The 19323-nt window shown below is 40.5% G+C and overlaps 1 protein-coding gene across 1 annotated transcript; it reads right to left on the bottom strand.

Moving 5' to 3' along the window:
- Positions 1 to 9621: 9621 nt before the first annotated feature.
- Positions 9622 to 12964, bottom strand: FGF23 (fibroblast growth factor 23). The gene is made up of 3 exons (XM_032180947.1): positions 12742 to 12964; positions 10497 to 10600; positions 9622 to 10059 (listed from the first exon to the last, which is right to left on the bottom strand). Exons 1-3 carry the CDS (start codon positions 12962 to 12964, stop codon positions 9622 to 9624), a joined length of 765 nt encoding a protein of 254 aa, XP_032036838.1.
- Between the last annotated feature and the right edge of the window lie 6359 nt (positions 12965 to 19323).

Consider the following 19323-nt stretch of genomic DNA (forward strand, 5'->3'; position numbering starts at 1 on the left):
TAAAACAAATGTCATCAGGGACAGGAGTCTGAACCAGGTGTGAACTTTCATGCTTCATCTTCCTCTGCTGGAAGGACAGCAACTCCAAGTAAAAAACTTCAGGGTTCTCGTATTTGTTTGAGTAGCCTCATTACCTTCATTGGTATTGAATGAAGCCTGTGACTAGCAGGCTTTTTTATTTATGCTGCTCTTGTTTTTGAATAGTAAAAATAAAACTTCATTCATGCCTGTGAAAATCACATGTGCTTATGTGATAAGGCTACAGAAATGTTTTTTGTCTTCCAACTTCAGCATAAATCCTCCCGGAAGCCTCTTCCTCCCTTCCTGACTGTGGACTTTCTCAGAGGGTCTGTGATCTTCTGAAAAGCACAGAATCAGGCAAGTAATCAAAAAAGAGTGAATCCCTGTTAAATCAAGGTAAGGGTGAAGACAAGGGTAGGGAAGACAAAAAAAAAAATGGTGGGTGATGAAGAGAACTCAACCACAATTAAGGGAATGTGGCATCTCCTTTATGAGGAAAGGCAGAGGGAGCTGGGTCTCTTTAGCTTGGAGAAGAGGAGACTGAGGGGTGACCTCATTAATGTTTATAAATATGTAAAGGGTGAGTGTCAGGAGTAAGGAACCAGGCTCTTCTTGGTGACAGCCAATGATAGGACAAGGGTCAATGGGTGCAAGCTGAAACATAGGAGGTTCCACTTAATTATGGGACAAAACTTTATAATGCTGAGGGTGACAGAACACTGGAACAGGCTGCCCAGGGTGGTTGTGGAGTTTCCTTCTCTGGACACTTTGAAATCCCATCTGAATGTGTTCCTGTGTGACATGATTTAAGTGTTCCTGCTCTGGCAGGGGGATTGGACTAGATGATCTTTCAAGGTCCCTTCCAATCCCTAACATTCTGTGATTATACCTAAAGCACTAACAGCCTTTGATCTTGTGCTGGCAAGTCCACCGGCAGCCTAGCCCATACCAAAAGGAAACCGAGGGGCTTATCAATGTTTTGCAAAAACTTTTGTTCTGGGCTTTATGCTGTCTGTTATTATTATTAAAGAATGAAGGAAAAATTTGTTGGAAGTCTTACAAGCTTGTTGCTGTATACATTTTGAAAGTTTGGGAAGAGGAAAGGATTACAGGATTATTACAGAAGAGTAGTTTGTAAAATTGCACAATTTGCAATGAGGTGAAATACAGCAATAGGCAGAATAGCTGGGGGCTGTGTAAGTGTCTAGCTTAATCCCTTCTGCTCCTTGTCCTTGCATCTGCATCTGCTCTGGAGAAGAGAGCACTGGCCAAAGGCAGTATGAGGACCTCTAGAGAGAAGGTAGAAGAAGGTTACATCAAGCTACTATAATTCCAAAACCCCACCCAGCCAAATGAAGTAGGCCACTTTATTTTTTCCTCCATAAAAGGGTACTTTAATGCAATACCAAATGTGAGATTCTGCGTGCTTTTTTCTGGTATATCCATCTACTGGAAGCAGAGCCTGTAGTGCAGACATTAATTTCATAACCCAATGCTGAGGTCACAACATGGATATTTGTGCATTTGTATTTCACTTTAAGTGGGTCCAGATTCATCCCAAACTCTATGGAACAGCTCAGAACATCATTATTTATTTTTTTTAACCAGCAGGTAATTATTTTTCCCTCTGATGTATCAACTTAATTTTTCTCTGTGTTTTAATGGCTTAGAAGAATTTTGCACCATACAGCACATCCACAACTATCCTGTGATTTCCACCTAAATATTGGTCATTTATACTAAAAGGAGTCAAACCACAGAGAACAGTATGGACTTCAGCATGACTTGTATTTCATGCATTGTTCTCAACTGTGGTGATCTTTGATTGCAATAGATATTCCTGTCCATGTGCTCCTTATACCACAGTGCCTAACTACTGTACCCTTCTTGAACCTCTACAGCATGCTGGTACTGATGCTATGTGTTCCCTTCCTTGGATTTCCATGCTATTTCTCTAATTTCTGCTTTCCTGTCACACACTTACTTCATTCCTTCCTCCTCCTCTGCAAGGTTCCGTGCTCTGAAGGCAAATCCAGCTTGAAATTGTCATGCTGCGACAAACTGCCAAGCTCTGGGTAATACCATGTAATCAGATAGTCACCTGCCATTTGTCAGCCACTCCCTTTCCTTCTCCTTTTTCTCCTTGTCTTTCACCATCATGTCAGGTCTGTAAAGAAGCAAGAGGTAACTTCACACCAGGGTGATCACGCCCTGTGGTCAATATGGGGTCAGGCTCCTTGATCTCCTACTAAGCTGACAGTGTTTTTGCTGCAGGTGATAGTCTGTGCAGCAGTGGTACGTGGGGTCTTGTCCTACCAATATGCCCTGAAAGCACACAGAGTACTGTCAAACCTATGAAAATACAATAAAATATTTCAAGCCTGTAACAAAACTGTTTTAACCGATTCGTACATGAGGAATAAAAACAGATGTAAACCACAGCCATAGGACATAGTCCTGAAGGAGCTGTTGACAAGAAACAGTATAAGCAACTGATGTCATCTATCTGGACTTGTGCAAAGGACTATCTGGACCACTCAGTAGAAAAGGAATGTGCTGAATAGCTGCACACAGGGAATTGCAGTCAACAGCTTTATGTCCAGGTAGAGATGAGAGATGAGTGGAATCCCTCAGGGGTTTCTGTTGGGATTGGTATTAATTAACATCTTTGTTGGCAACTAGGACAGTGGGATTGAGTGCACCTTCAGCAAGTATGCGGACCATAGAATCATAGAATAGCTTGGGTTGGAAAGGACCATAAAGATCATCTAGTTCCAACCCTCCTCCCACTAGAATAGGTTGCTCAAAGCCCCATCCAGCTTGGGCTTGAACACCTCTAGGAATGGGGCAACCACCACCTCTCTCGGCAACCTGTTCCAGTGCCTCCCCACTCTCTGAGTGAAGAATTTCCTCCTGACATCAAATTTAAAATGGGGACTCACGAGGGCCGAGCAGAGGATGACAACCACCTCCCTTGACCTGCTGACCACTCCTCTCTTGATGCAGCCCAGGATGCAGTTGGCTTTCTGGGCTGCAAGCATACACTGCTGGCTCACATTGAGCTTTTTGTCCACCAGAGCCCCCAAGTCCTTCTCTGCAGGGCTGCTCTTGAGGAGCTCTTCACCCAGTTTGTACTCCTGTTGGGATTACCCCAGTTGCAGCACCTTGCACTTAGACTCATTGAACCTCATTAAGTTCACGTGGTCCCACTTCTCAAGCTTGTCCAGGTCCCTTTTGATGGAATCCCTTCCTTCTGTTGCATTGACTGCACCACTCAGCTTGGTGTCATCTGCAAACTTGCTGAGGGTGCACTCAATCCCATTGTCTATGTCGTTGATAAAGATTTCAAGTGTACCAGTCCCAAGACAGGCCCCTGAGGGACACTACTTATCACTGGCCCCCTCCTGGACATAGAATCATTGACCACCACTCTCTGGGTGCAGCCTTCGAGCCTATCCTTATCCACTGAATGGTCCAACCATCAAATACATATCCCTCCAATCTGGAGATCAGGATGTCATGTGGGACTGTGTCAAAGGCCTTACAGAAGTCCATGTAGGTGATATAAATTGCTCTTCCCTTGTTATCTTATGCAGTCACTTCATCATAGAAGGCCACCAAACTAGTCAGGTTCTGCCTAGGATATGAAGATCTGAAAAACTATGTTTCTTATACACTGGCGCACTCCTGTCTAGAACATTTTAGTGCTCCCCAGAGTGGGCTGCTGGGATCCAGCCTAGATCCTGGGGGCTCTGTATCAGCAGCAATGGTGTTCACAGGGGGGTTGTGTCTTGCTGTAGGACAACCCCATAATGAGAGGCAGGGAGGGTAAGCAGCAGGGCTCCGTCCTTCCCCATGTTCTCACTGCCTTTATCATCTCTTTGCATCACCCCAGAGCCTAGGGGTCCTGTTCTGTGAACACTGTGTATTATATTTGATTTGAAGCTACTTGGGACAACATGATAATCCATAGCAAGCATGTGGCACATTGACTCATATGACCCAACATGAGGCATGTTCTCTATGCACATCTGTGTGACAGACGGGAGAGTCAGAAGAAATATAATTTAGATTAAAGCCACATTGGGTTAGATTTCCTTTCATCCTTACAGAAGTAAATAGATGCTCCATTCAATTCACAGTTGTATAGAAGAAGATAAATCCACAGCTGAATTTATGTGGGAGCTGTTGTTCTATGTGGGCTTGTGAGTAAGCAATAATGAACAGTGAGAAAAATGCTGTAAGACTAATTAGGTGATTATTGTGCCACATTATCCTTCTCTGACACATCAAGGCTGAATTCTGCTCAGATGCAGAAATAACCCAGGGGGAACAAAAGACTGGGAAGTGACAGATGCCATAAACTACACAATAGACCAGTGAGATGGTAAGCCTGAGGTGGGATGGGTTTCCTTCTCTGTGTCTGGTTTTAGAAAGAAAGTATGCATGGTGCTGCAAAAGGAAGGAAGGAACCTCTCCCCATGATGCGGGAGATGGTGTGAAAGAGAATCCTTTGAGAGCTGAAACAGTCACTGGTGGGTGCCTGTGGGCATAGAATCACAGAATCCCTAGTCCTCTGCCATGCTATTTCTGATACACACCAAGATGCCATTGGCCTTTGTGGCCACCTGAGCACACTGCTGGCTCATGTTCAGCTGGCTATCGACCAGGGCAACTTTCCTGCCACTCTGTCCCAAGCCTATACCACTGTATTGGGTTGTTATGACCCAAGTGCAGGATCTGGCACTTAGCCTTGTTGCATGCCATACAGTTGGACACAGCTTATTGATCTAGCCTATCCAGAGCCCTCTGCAAAGTCTTCCTACCCTCAAGAGGACTGTCAGTCCCACCTCACTTGTCCCCAAGACTGAGCCCTGGGGAACACCACTCATCCTCCAACTGGATATAACTCCATTCACAATGACCCTTTGGGCCCAGCCATCCTGCCAATTTTTTACCTAGCAAACAGTACATCCCTCCACGCTGTGAGCAGCCAGTTCCTCCATGAGAATGCTATGGGAAATAGTATCACATGCTTTGCTAAAGTCTGAGTAAACACCAACCACACCTTTTCCCCTGTCCTGTAAGCATGTCATCTTATAGAAGAAGATCAGGTTCCTCAGATTTCCTCTTGGATTATAAGGGCTTCATTCTTCTCCCTGTCTCTGTCTTCCAGCTGAGTGGGCTGTGTACCCCAAGAACAATTAGTCCTACTAATAAAGACTGAGGCATAGAAGGCATTAAGCACTACAGCCTTTTCCTCATCTCTCATCACTATATTGCTTCCCACAAACAATAAAGGATCTTTGTAGTCCTCCCATGTTTTCTTCAACCTTCTTCCAACTTTCTTTTTCTTTCTGAGTTCCAAAAGAACTGCAAGGATGCTCTTCTTCCTCACCAGCTTGTCTTTTGGCACACAGGGACAGCCTGCTCCTGTGCCTTCAAGATTTCATTCTTGAAGAATGTTCAGCCTTCCTGGATTCCTTTACCCTTTAGAACTGCCTCCAAAAGTGACTCTGTCAACAAGGTCCCTAAATAGGCCAAAAGCAGTCCTCCAAAAATGCAGAGCTCTGCTGATCACCCTCCTTGGTTTCCCAAGGATTGTGAATTTTTTTCATCTCAAGATCACTGTGCCCAAGATCACTTCCAGTCAACAAGCCCCACAAGACCTTCCCTGTTAACAAACAAGTCAACCTTCCCTGGTTGGCTCCCTCATCACCTGTGTGAAGAAGTTATCCTCCATACATTCCAGAAATCTCCTAGTCCATTTCTTCTTCATGGTATGGTTGCTCTGCAGCATGCTTCTTTTTATTTCTCTGTGCACACCTTACTGTGAATGAGCTCAAAAGGTCCCAAGGCAGTATGGAGATTTCAAATGTGTGTAAAACTAAATGATACAAGCTGATTTTTTAATGAAGTTTCTATAAAGTTTTTCATGTGCTTCAATGTTTATTGAATATTTCTGCTGTGTTTCTTCCTCCTTCAAGTACACAGGTTTAAACTTACAGCAATGGGAGGAGAAAGGGGTCTTGGAGGAGAGAGGAGAGACCCCCACCTACCTGATATCTCTCTCCCACTGAAGACCACTCTCTTCCTGGTCACAAAGTGCAACAGTACTGTGGTACAATATAATATATATATATTATAATATTATATATATATATATAATATATATATATTTTATATGTAATATAATATATATAACTAAGAGTGAGTGTACAGTACAGAGATCAACAGAGTGTCTGTGGTGAGGGAGCACTACAAAGAGAAAATTTATCAGACCCATGGGCCCTTTGCCATTTTGAGGGTGTCTGTTAGGTCTTTGTGGGCCTGGATACCATTGCAGAAAGGGAGTATCTGCAATTTTTTTCAATCTGTGACCTGTTTGCTGCAAAACAGCCTGATCATGGCCTTAGGAATGGAGAAAGAATACTTTGTATGAGCAGCAATAAGATAGAAGTAACAGTAATTTACCTAATGCCTTTTATTATAAGATTGAGTCAGGATCACAAGCATTTCCCAGTAGGACCGAACTGTTAGACCAGCAGTTTTCCATTACTTCTGTGTTGCACAAGCAGTTTCCCTGTAAAGGTGACAATCTCTTCACAGTCAGTTTAGACCCACTAAGGCTTTGTTTTTCTCATCATCTTTCGCACAACTTTCGCAGGTTTGGTACATGAAAAACCCAGGAACCTGCAATCTATGAAGCTGAGAATCACAGAGGACAGTAGGACTCACTTATCAGACACAGGTAGTACCATTTGTCCATTCAAGTTTTTTCTGAAATGGGGGGCTTGAACAAACAATGCAAAATCCACCACTCTGAGAGAAAGAAAAGTTTATTGGTATTTTATAAAAGGAAATGGTCACTATAATACATTGATATAAATATTTATAAATATTATATGGGACTTCAGACCCACTCCAATAAATAAATAAATATTGCAATATTAAAATATAAAGTAATGCTTTCTTACTAGCTGGTGATGGCCAGCATCTCCTTTGAACAACTAATTCTTTTGACACATTCACTACATTTCTTTGTAATTACAAATATGTTTTTGATGCAAAAATTACCGTGCATTCACTCTTAGCATAGGGACTAAATCTCCTGGCTACTCATGGAGTGAGCAACCCTTCTTACTTTGTTATGATGCATAAATATAGAGATGGCATAGAGATATAACCCCACAGGATTTTGTCATCAAAGCTTGATATGGATTGAGACAGAATTTTTCACGATTAAAACTGTTATAAATATATTGACTCATAGACCTGGAGCGCTCTCTGAAGCTTAGAACAATTTATGCAAAATTAAACTTTTGCTTGTGTGATTGCAGTCCAGAGGTGTCAAGGAGAAAAAGCCAAGAAGAATGGTAAAGAAATAAGTAAAAATATTAAACTGAAACACAAATAAAATGATACCTGTTCACCACATAAACAACAAGGTAAAGAGTCTTGTGGTATTTTGAATAAGCAAGAAAATACACAACCCCTGCTCTTCAATTCTCCCAGTCCATTATAATCACTTATTTTCCTTAGAAGATAATTATAAACATGATGAATTTAGAGGATGAAAAATAATAAATTGTGAGACCCAATTCTTGATCTAATCCTAATCATTTGGATTGTCCTGTGCTCCTGGGTACTTGTATGAATTGAGAATCATGCCAAGTGGCAAAACTATTGTAGCAGCAGAATCAGGCCTTATGATTATCCTAACATAACTACCTGGAGGTTGTAAATAAATAAATATTTTGTATGTGTATCACTATATATGCATATATAAATATGTTTTAAATGCTGTCAGCAGGACAGACCCTGTGCTAAATCCAGAATTTCCATGAAAAAAAAAGAACTTAGTGGGTCTTACTTTGATCTTGTTACAGTGATGCAGTTCCAGTCACTTCAGTGAATTACTTCACCAGACAGTAGGAAGAACAGAACCAGAATCTAGCCTGACATATTTTGTGTTATTGCCAATAAAACTGGCCAAATGTACTATTTTCAGAATGGTGTCAGACTGTTAAATATACTAAGTAAACAAAACAGAAGGGTCTGCATCTTGACAGAAAGCACATGCACACCAAGATGTAAAACCCTTCTCATATATCCACCACACTGGATTTTTCTCCAGCTGTTGATTTCTGATGCTATTGATTTCTGCTGGAGTACATCAAGAATAGCTTTTTCAGAATTACTCAAATTTACTCCAAGGAAGATAGGATTAAAAGTAAAAGAAATAAAGGAGAAAAATAACTAAATATGTGTACAATTTTGAGTCCTGAATATAGCTTCATTAAAACCAGTGAAGCTATACTGAATTCTACCAGTTAACAGTTTGACACCTAAATTACAATGAAAAGCTCTGCTCTGCACATATCTCATCTTAACTAAAGATTTGTAAATGTCAAATGTATATATTGAGGTTATATTTTGACAAATAAACTTACCATAGCATTTTCCAATCTAGATGTCTAAATTTTGTCAACATTTAGAGATTTGATCACATTAAGGTCATTTCATTCTTACAGACATAAATTATCTGATACCTGCTCAGAATTAGATAAAAACATTGATGCCAAACTTAGATTCTCCTTTTCTAAATACACAACTCATTTTCACTTATTAGATGAGAGTCTGCATTAACTGTTAATATTTTAATGTCTATGAGGCGTAATTTGCGGGGACTTTTTTCCCCAAGCACTGTGCAGAGTTAAACACTGTACAAAACAAACAAACAAACAAAACAACCTATTTGACACATTATTGGTTATTAATATTTCTGTTACTTATGTCTCTGTTGGAAATATGCAAAATTAATGAATGTTTCTACATTATGTTTCACATCATTACAACTAAGTGAATAGAGAGGTGTGACAGAAAAGGACTTAAGAAAATGGTGAAATCAGCTCCTCTGTTTCTAAACCTCATCTTGGAATCAAGATGTGTCAGAAATGACTCTTCCTAAACAAAATTATTTGATCCTTGTTCTCCTGTCAGTTGTTACATTTTCCATGTGTGCTGTTTTTTGTTTGTTTGTTTGTTTGTTTGTTTGTTTTTAACAGCAGAGTGGTCACTTTTCAACTCTTATAGGCATGAAAAGAGACAAAGTTCCAATCTTAACAGCTAAAAACATATATAATAAATTTTATATAATAATATAACACACCATTGGTTAGTTAGTCTGCTGTGCTTGCAAGTGAGCTGGTAAGAGGATTCTCTGCCTCTGCTGGAATATCAATTGCTCCAGGGCCCAAGTATCTTCCAAGCTACATCAGTTTCCCATTCATTCCAGTGAATTTTGTTTCTCACTGATGCATACCAAGGGTAATTCAGACCCTAGAATATTTGGTTTGTATTATTCTTTTTGAAAATTTCTTCTTTCCAGTAAAGCAGAGTGCAACTCTATTTTTTTTTCTTTTCTTTTTTTTCAGTAAGCTGTCATCTGTAAGGACAGAATTTGAAATACAGTATTTTTTCCCAGTATCTTTCAGTTTTCTAATAGCCATCTTAAGAGTCAGAAATTGAGTGTGCTAGGCACCTCCTTTTGTCTATTATATTCACTCACGCATGTCATCAATTTGCAGGTGGCCCCAGTTATCTTGTAATATAAAAGCGAGGACTTGCATACCTCCTGGCATCCATCATGGCATGTGGGTCATCTGGGTTCACCACATCATTCTGATTGATTCTCATGGGTTCCCTGGGCATGTGGGAAAAGTCTGTTTGTAGCTGCAGCTGAGATCCTAATGCAGAGACCTTTCTCTGTGGGACCAGGATCTGGTGAGGATCCATTGGATCAATATCTGCACTTCTAGTATTTCTGTGGGGTTCAGGTGTGTTGAATCGAAACAAAGGGATTTCATTTCTTCTGGACAAAAACTGGGAGTACGGTGGTGGATTCATACCAGGGAAGAAAGCTTGTTTAACTCTGCCTAAACTAACCAGAAAGTTGTGCTTGGGAGATTGGTACACATCATATCCATTTTCCAGTGTCCTATGGTTGAACACACAGTCCTCTTGACTGAAGTAATGCTTAAAAAAAAAAAAAAAGACAACTGTGACAACTGTGATCAAAGGCAATTGGTAAAAGACAAGTACCAATTAAAGATGGAAAGAGGAATGAGCTCTTTCAGCAGGGTGTTTTCAAGCTCAGTTAAACGCAAATCTATTATGGGTGCCTACATTTTCAACTTAGGTATTATTCAGATAGCACTGTTTTCTTTCAGAGGTCTGCATTGTTTGAGCTACTCCCAACCTGTGGATCTACACTACAGCAAGACTGTAAGATCTCATTGGATCTCATTCTGCTCTCATTTATCCCAGCAGGAATTCAGCTCTACAATTTAACACAAACAAAAAAGAGAGGAAAGTTTAATTTAAATGGCAGGTTGTCAGCTTGCTTAAGCCTGAATCCTCCTGCTGTAGCTATACAGATTTGCCCTAAATGAGTCTTAGTAAAGGTGGCTCACCGATCCAAAGATGTTTCCTTTCATGTCCATGCATAGGTAGCGTCCACTCTTCACACCTGTGATTATTACACAGCCAGCACCCTCAGACTTGATCATTAAGGCACCTGTTTAAGAAAACAAAGATGTCAAATCCAGGACCCAGTTTGACATTGCGCCTTTGCCTTACTGGTCCACAGAAATGGTGACTGGAAGTGTCCTCTGAGGAGTCTGAACCCACTTACCATGTGAATTGAGACTATTGTGCACCCTAGATCTAGCTGTGGCTTTGTCTGAGCTTTGGACAGCTCCCAGGGTGGAAATGCTACCAACTCTCTGGGTGCCCTGTTCCAGTACGGTAGTAGAATCTCAAAGACAATTTTATTCTAACATCCTAATTGAAGTCCCAAACCCCAATTTGGGGCTATTACCCTTTCTTCTGTCACTAGCAATGACAACGAGGAGTTTGGATCCCTCATCTTTATGACTGCCCTATAGCCACTGCTACGTGGTATTAGATTATCTTTAACCTCCTTTTTGTTGTGTTAAAAAGATCACCTCCTTAAATCTTTTTCAAAAGTTTGTGCTCAAGGTGCCTGGGCAATCTGCAAACCCTCTGCTAGACCATTTCCAGTTTCTCCACATGCATCTTGAACTGGGGTTGCTATAGTACTCCAAGTGCAGTTTCCCTCATGACAACTAAAGGGGGAAAACTAACTTCCCCTGATCCACTGATCACAGTAGATGGCTTGTCATCTTCTCAAACTGAGTGTGCTGTATTTGATTTGGTGTCCTCTGTAACCCTTAGGTCCTACCCAGGAGAGGTGTATACACCCAGCCTCTGCCCAGTCTGTGCAGCACTTTGGACTTCTTATTTACCTGGTGTCTGAGTGGCACTGTGGCGACCTGGCAGAGATTCAGTCACCTTCCCTTTCATGACCCCTTTGTCTGATTTCCACTATTCTACCATTCCAAATATAGGTGGTTTTGTTTCAAGGCAGACATTGGCAAAACGTGATATTTTGCTGGCTGTTATTGTCGACAATTTCTCCCTGGTTCTTGACCAACATACTTAAAAGTGAATTTTATAAAACCTATAAATATGCAGGAAGAATAGCAGCAAGACAGCACAGGCATTCCTAAAAGTGTTTCATCAGCAATTCCTTAAAAGAAAAAATAGTGAAACTTGATCCCTTTTTCTCCTTAACAAATTACAACTTTTCAAAATATCTTTTTTTTTTTTTTTTCCTTATATACTTCTACACAAATATCACAAGATGTGTTTACATTTTGCATTGTGTGGGTGAAGAACATGCTATGTGGTAATGAAATAAATGACTTTATAGTGCATAGCTACTTGTGATTTGAGTGATGCTAGAAGAGAAGTAATTTTGGAATCCTATGAAATAACCCCATGTCTTAAAAAAATAAAATGTAACAAACAAATAAACAACAAGAGCAACAACATTTTTTTAACTAGTTATGCTGTTTGGGCAGGCATTCAGCCAAGGATACCTGAATTTTCCATGAAAATAAACTATGATAGAAGATTTTAGTTACAAAAGGGGATGTTTACTTCTTATGAACTCCAAAGGCGTAGCTCTTCATTTATGACAGTCTGGCCTTCTGCAGTTTCCCCCCATTTAATCAAACATGTCATGCTTATTTACCCATGTTCTATACATTGCTGAATTAGTGCCACGCACCTTCTTCAGACATAAGAATTCGAAGGTTGCCTTACAAACCAATTTTAAATAAAGAGAGCTACAGTTATATTTGAAAGGACATAACCTAGTTTTAGTATTTAGCAGCTCTCTACCCCAGAATAAAGATTCTGTGGACACAATCAGTTCCCCAACCGGTACTGCGATGACTTTCTTCAGTACAATGCTGTCACTGCAACATGAAGTAGCTCTTTGGGACATATCACCAAATTCTAATAGGAACTTCCACAAGAAACTGTAGGTAAAATCATGCAGTGAAGGATAATTCAGGTAGTTTTTGCTTGAAGAGGATTACAACAACCATAGAAATGTAGTGCTCTGAGACAATGAAAGAAATTTCCCACCTGCTATATTTCTTTGAAGCAATTTTATTTGTTAATCAAAAGAAGCATTATAATTGTGTATGTTTTCCAACCCATAGCTATACTCCTCTGTCCCAATGCCTAACAAGAGGATGGAATTTTCTACAGGTAGCAAGAAAACAAAAGTCTTGTCTTCCCTCCCCTGTTCCCATAAAGACTGAGGGTCCGTAGTAAGCTACTTACTGTATATGGTTTGATGAGGAACACCATCAATGTAGCCATCAGCATTGATTTGGAGATGGAAGCTGTTCCTCTCTGAAGATGTATACAGGTGCATCAGGCGATCTCCATTCCCCCAGCTGGGATTCAGCAGTGGAGAGGAGTTGGGAAAGGCGACTGTAGCCTTCAGGCTACAGAGTACAAGCAGCATGTGCTCCAGGCAGCAGTAGGGACTAGTCTGTTGCATGGCTCTCTGTTCGTCGTGGCTGGTTGGTATCTGAAACTTGATACTCCTCTGTGCTTCTTGCTTTCCCTTGTTTGCATGTGCCTGGAGTGAGAATTCTCGGATAGGTTCCCTTCTTCTTTGCAGAGGCTTATAAAGGGCAGCAAAATGACATCACACAGGAAAAACTTCTCCACATCCTTGATTTTTGTCAAAGCAACATTTTAAGTGTCCCAAAACCTCAAGGGAAGGAAAGCACGTAGGATCTCTGGGTAAGGTGCGGGGGGGAAAAATGTAAGGTTTCTAAAGACAGCTCACAAAAGCTAATCATATGTTCAAATGTTATCTACAACCCTGTGACATCTGAGAGCTTCCCACGCCCCTACTGTTAAATCCAGGAAGAGCACTCCACCGTCCTTTCTGTGAAGAGAAGGGAATGACCCTTTAAACTTCAGTTATCTTTTTTTTTTTTTTTTTTCCTCATAGATGTTTATTTAGATTCCCACCTCCCTCTCAGTTTCCAAATGACATTCTGATTTGGTGAAAATACCAAATGCTACTAAAAATTTCCACAGCTGTATCAAAAGCTGACATTAGGTTGGTCTGGGCCTGATTCCCTCTTCATTATAGTATAAGTTTAACAGTGACCTTGTTGGACTGATACTTGTGCTACCCCGTTTAAGCAAGTGAAACTTGAAGCAAGTGCAGCCCATTTCAAATAAACTCTCCCTTTTCTTTCTCCTCTTTGAGTCACTAATTAATTTGAAGTTGGCCAAACATTAACTGCAAAACTAATTAAAATTAGAGGCAAAACACTTAGAATCTTCAAGAACCTGCAATGCAGATCTATCTGACAGTCTTTTATAGAGTCATATTGGTTAGCATGGCCAGAAGATCTCAGATCTGAATCAAGACTAAAACATTCATATTGTCACATTTTTATTACTTCAGGTACAGCAAGAAAGCTTGGAAGAACTACTTAGAGACATGACCAAACTGAAAAAGTAATAAATGTAAAGCAATGTTAAAAAAACACTCCAAGAAATGAAACTTGCTTTTCAGTTGTCCTGCCAGTGTCCTGTGGTTTTACAAAAAAAAAAAAAAAAAAAAAAAAAAAAAAAAGATTAAAAAAAATATGGTTCTGTTTATTGTAAGAAAATGCTGTACTAATGGGAAATTGGGTATACAGGTAAAACACTGATGATAGGAATAACAGGTCACAAACTAGGCAGTGTTTAGATTTCTTTTTAAAATGAATATAGAACTGAAAAGAATACTAAACAATAAATTGGTCACTTTTTAAAAGGAAACACGAGGATATTAAGTGTAGCAGTCTTAAGTTCACCAATTCCAAGCACAGATATCAGTGAGTTAGTCTTTAGTTAGACACAGTGTGCAAAATTTTTAGTTCTATGAAGAACCTGTGGAGCAGTGCCATCATCACAGAATATGTTATAGCTTGACACAACTGTAAAAGTTGATGTGATTCTTTTTTTTTTTTAAATCAGCAAAATATTTCTGCCAAATACTTCTGTCACACCTGTGTAAATCTAGAGGCTTGCGTCATTGTATATACACCTGTGTAAATGACAGCATTTTTTAGCCAAAGTGTATAAGGGTCATATCTTAAGCTGAGTAGATTGACAAAACTGTCTTCACTGAGAGACATTCTAGGGTACAAATCTTTCACTGGTTATAATATCTGAAATGCTTTGCCATCTTAATTGAAAAAATAGCTTATAAATAAAGGAGTTCTTGTTTTGTTTTGTTTTAAGTGATGCATCTATTTACTGTTGAAACTATCTACTGAAGCTTTTTGGTTCAGCATTCAAACAAAAGTATTTTTTGTTTGTTCATTCGCCTTTTGCTCCCTTTCATTAGACTACCATGGAAATGTGGATATGGATACTTCAGAAGTAGTTGCAAAATTTTCCACAAGAGGCACGTATAGGGTACTGAGTCCTCTTGGAAATTTTTGTGATTTTTTTGTTAACGCACTTTTTCTGGTTTGATATTTCATATTCATCACGAAGTCTTCCTATGCTTACCATTATGCACTCATTTGATCTCTCTTTGGTGTCTTAGCTACAGAGAAATGGTTCTCAGGTGTTTAAAAAATGCATTCAAGCCCTGTGGTAGCACACAGCAGTTGTGAGAACCTGATTTTTATTTATTTTTTTTTAATGTCTCAAAGAAGCAAAGAGTTCTTTCATACGCTTAAATTGTTAGGCTTTTCAGAAGCTTCTCAGAGAGTCAGCAAAACCCCTGACTTTGCTGAGTTGTGTATTAGCAACTGGGCTAAACTCTCTACTTTTGAGGGTGATAATGTAGGTTTTGCCTTTTCATTTACATTTCTGTTTTAAACCTATCAATGTACACTGTCGGTGGTTTGTTTGTGTGTGTTTTTTTTTTTTTTTTTTAACAATACATTTCTTTTTTATTCCTGGTTGATCCATTTATTTTCTCTTTTGGTATGCCACTTTCCTACCCATTCAACTCTTTGCTTGATTTTTCAGCTGCATCAGTTAGAAGTAGTAACCACCCTTATTTCTCTTTTATCATTATGCTGTTATATCAGTAGTAACAATATTTTTGCAACTTCTACCACATATATTGATATTGCTTTTTTAGCTCTCTGTATTGTTCTAAGATGTTTGACCAACCAAGACAGCTTTTGTCAGTGCTGGGCTTGGCTTGCAGGTGCTTGAGAAAATTTTTGATGCTCAGCACCTTACTGGATCCCATTCTCCTCCTCCCCTCTGCCATGCCTTGCTCCCAGGCCTACTCCTGCTGCCTCCTTCCTGCTGAGGCAGCACAGGTTTGACTGTGCTAGGTGCCTCAGCTGTAATGCCTGAGTACCTCACCAGTACAAAGTGTGCTCTAAGTGTGACAACAGCACATGCAGCAAACAGTGGACAGAAAACACTGGATATCTGTAAATTAACAAGATAACTTTCTGTCCTGAGTAAAGTAAATGTATGGTGGAAAGTTCTGTAATTTAAGTAAATTATACACAAGACTGTAGACAAAGGGAAGTGTGTTAGGTTCATGGGAGCATCCTAAACTCTGACTTCCCCCTAGCTTAATGATGTCATGTTTCAGCCTTAGTTTTCTTTTTCTTTTTTTTTTTCTTTTCTTTTTTTTTTAATCAAAATTTATATGTTCAACTCTATAAAACCCTGATCTCAGCAGCTATGTGTCATCTCTTCTTCAGCTGCTAGCAAAGTAACTCCTTTCCTCTGTTGTTTATCACTTCAGTCAACTGCAGAGGACTTTCAGGGGAAAGGCAAGCTTTTTATTACAAATTTAAGTTACTACAAATTATTTGCTCTCAGTTACCTTTTACAGACACCTTGGAAGTGCTTTATGCACCATCAAAAAAAATCACATTAAAGAGAAGCTATTTAAAAAAATCAACATAATGTGGTTGCCTTCCAGGACTCTCCCATAAGTAAAGAGGCATGTTCCCTCACAGTGTTAGACCACCTTGATCACGTAGGAGCACCTGTAGCACTGTTGCTTAATAAAGCATATTGACCCTTATTTAAACAGGTGTGTAGCTTGTCCCTTTGCGGAACTCTGGCTATCTAGGGACAGAGAGATGTTCACCATCCCTGTTCAGTCAGCCTGTCCCCCTGGCTAGGAGCCACGTGGTAAGTGTGTGAGGCTGGGCAGGAATTGCCCCTGCAGTTCCCAGGTATCTCAGATGGCCTCAGAAAGCCTCGTGCTCTCTACTGTTTCAAAGATTGCAAGGGAGTTTGAGTTGACAGATTTGAAACTAACTCTGCTTTTAACACTTTTATTTGCATTGTGTCACTTCAAAAACATAAGAGAAACTGGGGTCTTTTTTCCCTCCCTCCTCTTCCTAAAATCACTGTAATAACTGGCTCTGGGACAATCACATCTTCAGCATTGAAAGTACAAGGGTGGAGTGCCTCTCTAGTAGTTATTCTAGGAATAATGACGCACCAAGTCGACAGTATGTACAGTGGATGCTCTGTAAGTATGTTTATGCATGAGCCTTCACCACAGACTTTACCCAGCATTGTTAAACACATCCTGAGGGACCTTATTTGGGCATCCCATTCTTGTCACACTGCCCACGACTAAAGCAAACATCCTGGCCATCCTCACCTACGTGAAACAAATGAAGTAAGAACAGCCCACTGGGTTTGGGACCGCAGCGTGTACTAGCAGTTTCTGCCATGTACTTCCAAATATATTGTCTTGGCTCTTCTATTTTTTCCCCTCAACCTTTTCTCTACATAACAGACATTTTGGAAATCTGTTTCCAGTTGTAGAAGTGCTAAATCACATGTGTCTGAAGCTCTGGAGCAGCTTCTTTGATGCCTGTGTTCACATGATGCAGGATATATGGTCTTCATGAGGAGTGCCTGTCTTTTCTTCTAGGCTCTTTTCTGTCCAGTCAGACAGAAGGCCGGCATAAGCTTTTAGCTCTCATTCACAATTCCCAAAGGGAGGTAGATTTTTACCAGTGGCTTTAGAGATTATGGGTTTTTAAAATGCAATGCTACAAAGATGGTCAGAAGCAGAAAGCCCCAGTACTTCACTATATTCTGAGGAGGAGGTTAATAAGAAATCAGACTTCCTGGTCTGTAAACATCCCAGATGGGCATTTGTGATGCTGTTTGTGCTGTTTTACTCTAACTGACTGAAATGAAGGGCCTCATTCCTCCCCCAGCTGAAATCTTTGGCAGAGCTCCCAGTCAAAGCAGAACGAGTCCCTAAAAGGTTGTGTTTTCTGAACAGAGACTGTTTCTGTCATTTTAAAGGGTCTGAATTTTCTTAGGTATTGTGGAATAGAGAGTGGTCCCAGTCTGAAATGACAGCTGCTGATACTCTCCATTTCCAAAGAGATGCTTCCAGTTCCTGAAATGGAGTTTCTCAGGCTGTGGTATCTGTTCCTTTGGGGGTGGGAAAACCCTTCCATATGCAGGGACCTGCTTCTGAACCTCAGGTCAGCACCTGGGCACAACCAACCCAGCTAATATTCTTGGTGGTAGGTAGATGAGAGGATGGACTTCGCCTAGGGTGAGAGAAATGAGAAAATTTGGTAGGGATTTGAGGGTGAGCCCCAGAACGGGAGTATGTGGGAGGCAAGTGTTCAAAGTGAGCAGTAGAAGTGTGAGGGGTACACCAAGAAGGAGAAGGCAGAGAGCACAAAGACAGACCTCTTTTCATATTTGGCTGCAGGACCTGCTGCTCTTTGTCCATGAGCAAACTCTGAGGTAATCTGCTTGAAGGACACAGGTGGCCAAACTAGGTCTAGGTGTCCTTTCCCAGTGTCTTCTGGTAGTAACTTCTCCTGATAGTCTGTGGCTTGAAATACATATATATATATATATATATATAAAATATATGTATTTACTAAAGATATATATTTTGACTCCTCAGTCTGCACCTTGTAATTTCATATAAAGTACCACAGCAGTGAAAGTCTTTCAAGTTAATGCTGTTCTGACACACATACTCGTAGTAGCTCTTGGGTGTTTTTTCTCCTCAAAACTAGACAGCTGAGTCAATTTGAGCTCTCATGTGGAGATCTCGGCATGCTTCCACTGAGTGTCCTTGGATGGTTGCTCTTACTCACTTCCTAGTCTGAATACTTATCTTCAGTTCAGACCACCCTCTATAAAACAAAATGCTTGTGACCAGCAGTAAGAAAATGAAACATCTGTCCATCCCTTGTTTCACTTCACTTTCATTTCTTCCCAGGATACGTCTCTGTTATTTCCTGTATTCTCTACTTGTCCAACGTAACTAAATACATGCTCTTGAGTAGCTGATTACTCCAGGCAGTAATGCTCAGCCAGGAAAGCCTGAGCAGTCCAGAAGTCCCAAGCAAAGCCGGAGCAGAGCTTTGTACATGTGAGATGAGACAGCAGGGTGCTGCGGCCTGTAGGACCTGCACAAGTGGCCAAAAGAGCTCACCTGTGGGTGCAGACTGGACTGGCTGTCGCTGGCAAGGAGGCTGCGAGGAGCTGAGGTGTGAGAGGTGGCTGGAGGAGTAACAAAGCTCTCTTTGTGATACGCAGTTTTTAAGCTTAATTATAATTCCCCCTTCGCCCCCCACCTCGCCTCTCATAGGTAAGTACAATAGCCTCCCCTTCATCTACAGGGCTGGGGAGCAAAAAGATACACTGCAGCCTCTAAAGGGCTCCTTTTGGACACACAATAGTTTAAAGGCTGGCGCTGAGCTCTTTGTGAAATGTTTTGCCCCCAAAGGCTGTTGGCTTTCACTTCCATTCTTCTTAGTACTGGAAACAAAATCAGTATAAATAGAAATGCGCCCATAGAAAATCCTCCTTTTCCTGTGCCATTTTCCATACTTGATACAAAAGCATTTGGGTGCTCAGGGCTAA

This window comes from Aythya fuligula, chromosome 1 (genome assembly GCF_009819795.1).
Source record: "Aythya fuligula isolate bAytFul2 chromosome 1, bAytFul2.pri, whole genome shotgun sequence".
NCBI lineage: Eukaryota > Metazoa > Chordata > Aves > Anseriformes > Anatidae > Aythya > Aythya fuligula.